The sequence below is a fragment of the Penaeus monodon genome, chromosome 36 (genome assembly GCF_015228065.2).
Source record: "Penaeus monodon isolate SGIC_2016 chromosome 36, NSTDA_Pmon_1, whole genome shotgun sequence".
In the NCBI taxonomy this organism is placed as follows: Eukaryota; Metazoa; Arthropoda; class Malacostraca; order Decapoda; family Penaeidae; genus Penaeus; species Penaeus monodon.
The window spans coordinates 27,138,572-27,143,629 of record NC_051421.1 but is presented as its reverse complement, the minus strand read 5'-3'; the positions used below and the strand labels follow the sequence as shown (position 1 = coordinate 27,143,629).

At 40.8% G+C, this 5,058-nt stretch overlaps 1 protein-coding gene across 1 annotated transcript; it reads left to right on the top strand.

The window, feature by feature from the left end:
• Positions 1-42: 42 nt before the first annotated feature.
• Positions 43-1,545, top strand: LOC119595416 (the record flags this gene model as incomplete). Its single annotated transcript, XM_037944505.1, is given in 1 exon segment — positions 43-1,545. A coding segment is annotated over 1 exon segment (797 nt), but the record flags the coding sequence as incomplete, so codon positions are not given.
• Between the last annotated feature and the right edge of the window lie 3,513 nt (positions 1,546-5,058).

Genomic DNA, 5,058 nt, shown 5'->3' with positions numbered 1-5,058 from the left:
CCTGGATCCATCCAAGGAAAAAACGTCTACCGCAAAGTTTACCCAAGTCTCTACCTAAACAGAAGTCTTGGCATGCCCGACAAGAGCCATCCTTACATCATCAGCCTCACAATCGGGAGCACCAGCAGCACCATGAACGTAAAACTAGACCAAATTCATTATACTCTTGGACTGGAAGTTGTGAAGGTATCAGTTCTGCAACAGATCACTCTGGAAGGACTGTAGTTTCAGCACGCTCTCGGTCTCTTTGCACTGATTCACTCGTTACTCCAGCACGTGAAGTAAATAATTCTGCAGGAGATGTGTATCGCTTTGCTCCAGCCCCGCAGGAGCCAAGGCTGCGTTCAGATTCTATGGAAGCACGCTGGTCCTCAGACAACTCCCTAGAGGATCGACCACCCGACCGTCGAGGTGCTACCACTAACTATGATAGTCTATACTCGGAGATATCCAGTGAGTCATCTGTATATGGCACACCTCAGCCTAGGGACTGTCTTGTACCTCGAGAAGACAGAGGTGTCTTGTCAGATGATGAAGCTTCTGTTGACCTTGATGCTACTCCTCGCACCCGGAGGAATGTTGCCCCACGTCGACGGAAGTCTCAAGGGTGCAGATCAAGTGACGACGTACCAAGGGCAGTCAGAGCAGTGGGGGAGAGGAATGCCTTTACCCCTCCTGCAACATCATACCCATCATCCTCATGGCCTGGCATGTCTACCAGAATGTCCTCCCCTGCCTCTAGTTCCCCAAGTGGTGAATGGTTCCAGGCTGCAGAGGTGAGCCGGACAGTGGGGGCACTGGCTGACTCCCTTACCGCATACCGTGCCAACCTTGTTTAAATAAATGATTATTGGTGTTTTTCTTTATATATATCTATTTCAGCCTCACTAGGATTTCATGTTTTCTATGTTTTTGAAATCTGTTCCCTTAATCCTAGCACAGCCTAATGCAGTGGCAATTTATTTATAAGAGAGAGTTCCTGTTAGTGTATATGATTTATTTAACCTATCATGAGCATGTTAATGTTTTAAGCATGTTTTCCTATATGGAATATAATAGATGACCTGATACTGTAGCTCTAGCATGAAGCACAATGATTTAAACCATTCCATTATTGTCTCTGATTTAAAGTTTGAAAGATTATAAAGCCTATTATCAATATACTTGTACCTTTCACTGTAAATATGATAGTGCACTCCCTAGCTTTGAGATACTTACTATAATTCATGAGATTGGCAGATTTTCAGTTTCTCAGGAGATTTACTATGAACACCTATGTGAACTTATTCATAGTTCATTGTGGTCATTTATAGTTACCAGTTTTAAAGCTCAAAATAATAGTAAATCTCCTGATTATGTTAAATGCTTTGACTGCAGACTGTCTGGTGTCACTATGACAAACTTGCCTTTAATCACACTTCTCTGTAGTTCTTACCTACTTGCCATCAGTTGGACTGAATCTACAGTGATGCTGTGTTTATGGCCACAGTCATGATGAGAGCATTCAGATCTCAGTACATCCTAGCACATCCTCATCTGAGATTGACGCTTTTTTTTTTTTGCCGTTGGTGGTTTTCTTCCTCAGCATGGAGAGCCCAGGGTTTCCGCATCCCCCAGCACCCGGTGTCCGGCCGTCCACACCAGCACCTGTACCATCACCATCACCACCACCAGCACCACCACCACCCCCAACCCCCGGGAAACGGGCTTCCTGCCCCCAGCCCCCTCATCCCCCTGCCTACCCCCCCCCCTAGGGTGCTGCCCCACCCACCCGTACGCTACCCCCTGCCAGCCCTTGTAGTGCCCAGAACCCCATAAGACCCCCACAAGATCAATGGGGTGCAATGTCCTCCACCAACTCCCAGTCTCATGCCCCCTCACCACTTCATCACCATCGGCAGCACCAACAACAACAGCAACAACTACAACAACAACAAATATCTCCAACTCAACTGTTCCCCTGGTGCTGTCCGGAGGCCACATGGTTTTTTCTGAGTGTAGCTCTCCAGCCCAAACTATTCACACTCCTCTTGGCTCTGTACCATCTGTCGCTCAGCAGCAATGGCACAGCGAAAAACCACATTTTGGGGAAATTGCTTTCAAAAGGGGGCTTTTGGTGGAATGGTTGGGGCATGGGTTTATTGATACGATCCCCCCTCGTGGAGCTGGCAGGGGTGAGAAGTTGCGGTCAGTTAGCACCCATCGCTTGAGGGAGGAGGACAAGGAAAATGTGGCAGGCGGTGGGGGAGGGGTGCGACCTTCGCCCGCGATCATCAGAGAATCTTGTTTTCCCCTCTGGATGGCTCCTGCTTTTCTTGTGACTGCTTAAATCTCGATCCAGCACCTCTTCACACATGCCTCTTTTCCAAGCCTAAGAGCACTGAAAGCCTCTTGGCACCACGTTCCCTCCCCCCTGTTTCCTCGACTCAAGCTTGGGCAGGAGACCCTTTCAACATATAGGCGCTTCTCGAGTGCTTCCTTTAGTGACGCCTTGTCCCAACCAGACACTCTCCTCCAGACCAGGATGAAATGACGCACCTGTGACACTGTTAAAGGTTCATTTTGTTAATTCATTTCACTTCCTGTAATTTTTTTATTAACATTGTTTTTTTAACTACCTTACAAAAATAAGTAAATGTATATCTTTGATACTTATAAGGCAAATGAATTTATAGTTTTAAAATGAAGGGTTAGTAGATGTACACTTTTTCTAATGAAGCACATTTTAGAATCCACGTATAGCCAGTCCCTTCTTACAAGGATAAATGATAGAATACCCTTCAACAAAGACAGCTTTGCACCTTGTATCATACCCAATATTGATTTTAAAAATATTGTAGTGAAGATGGTTAGAGTGAACTATACTTCACAATAGGTAGTAAGCTCTTTCTTGTCAATGAAAAGTAGAGATGCACAAGAATTTTGACAGTGTAATTGTAGATATTTTCTCAAAGAATTAATCATTGCAAGATTCTCAAATACTGAGTCACAGCAAGATATGCAGTTATAGATGCAAAACAATTATTTCTAGACATTTGAAAGCTAATCTCTGGAAAGTATGATAGGAGTTTAGAAGTGATCAAGTAATTGCATAGGTATTTCATTGTAACCATTCTACAAAATGATACAGGCTGAACCTCTGTGGATACTGATCCGTCGTTCTTTGGCTTGTCAGTCAGGGGGTAAACAGGGACCGTGTTGGGGCCCACATCCTTTTTTTTTCACCCCTGTCCCGTGTCCGCCCTGTAATTGTTCTATGCTTACATTCAGTGTAATTTAAGTTAGCTGTTTACCTGTATGACATAATGGAAGCTGAAATATATATATATATTAATCTATACCCATATCACCTAAACCAAACTAGCTTTCTTTTTTTACGGTATATTATATTTTTGCATATGCTTCGTCTAACTATTTCCTTGTGCCAATATCTCAGATATATTTGTGGAACGACATACTATGTAGGAAATCAGTGATCTTAGGCTAGACAAATGGCTTACTTTAGATGTACTGGTACAGGTAAATGTTGATGCTGGTAGATTGGAAAAGCTTCTCATTTGTTCATTGAAAGATACATTTGTGAGTTTAAAGGGTTAGAGAGGTTCAGCCTGTAGATTTATTTTTATTTGTGTATTTTTTTATGAATGAATCAGGTAATGAGCATTCATCATAATATGAAAGAAATTCGATTATGTATTTATTTGATATGTCATTTTGATACTGGTTGAGGAATAATTGTAGGAACGAGGGGTATAATGATGACTAAGATAGTGATTATCACCAGTGGACAAGTAAACAACTTTATCAGGATATTTTAAAGTAAATTTTGATTTTCAGATGTATTCTTTTCACTTCAAGGCTGAAGTGCTTAATCTAAATCTAGTATAAACTCGAAGTTGAATATCAAACTATAAGAGGCAGTAGACGCTGATATGACCTTTGATCAAGAAAGAGAAATAGAATTTTTTTACCTATTCTTTTCCATGTACATTTCTTTTACGACTGACTGATATTCAATAGACTGCATACTGTATGTGTTGCAGTCTCAGCTGATATTCTGGGAAGTCCTAGAAAAAAATATATAAGCATAAGTGTAGAAGTGGACTTTAGAATATCAAGCCACTGTATGTATGGACGTGATATAGCAAAGGCAATGTTGGGTACTATAAACTGCCATGTTGAAATACATTTCGGTTATTATAGATACTACACTGTGTGGATTTTTCCAGAAACTCAGAGACATTAGGAGATGTGTGGGATGGATGACCTCGAAATCGACAGGTATTCTTTTTTCACTTTTTTCCTCTCCTTTTTTTGGGATCACGCAAGTGATTAGCAATTATTGTACAACTGTATTGTCTCTAACAATATGAATATTTTGTTAATTTGTAATGTGCCATAGTAGATATTAGTGATGCATATGTAACATGTGCCAAAACAAGGTCTCAGTAAATGTAAAACAGTATTTCAAAGTTTGACATGAACAATACTGGGAGAAATGCAACCACTGACATTAACTGATTAAATGTAGCATTATTATTATCATGAAATATATGTATTTACCTCTTTGTTCATCCTTTAGCTGCATCGTCTACTCATCTTTGAGATAAGATTTATATATTTTCATTATGATGGTACTCTATCTAGAAAGCTATGGAATGCAACAAGAAGTGAGTGGATTGAGAAAAAATATACGCCAGAATATTTGAGGCGTCGAGAGCCTGGCTGGGCCCCAGGGTAGTTTTCTTTTGTACTCCGCGTGCCTTGATGATGCAGGTGAATTCTATTAATATGTTAATTTCAGTAACGTAAATAGATTTTTGAAAAATTCTTCCCTTATAGATTTATTCGAGCAAAAGAGTTAACCTTTTACTGATATATAACTGATTGGCAATTCTGGGCTTGCTCTCAAGAAATCAAATTGGAAACTTCGTTATTCAGATCGCTAGTTGGCTAAAAAATATATATATTATTTGTCATTTCAGTTGATTGCTTGGACCCACGCAAGTATCAGTAGATTATTTAGAGGTTTTTTGCTTTTACGGTCCAGGAGTGCTC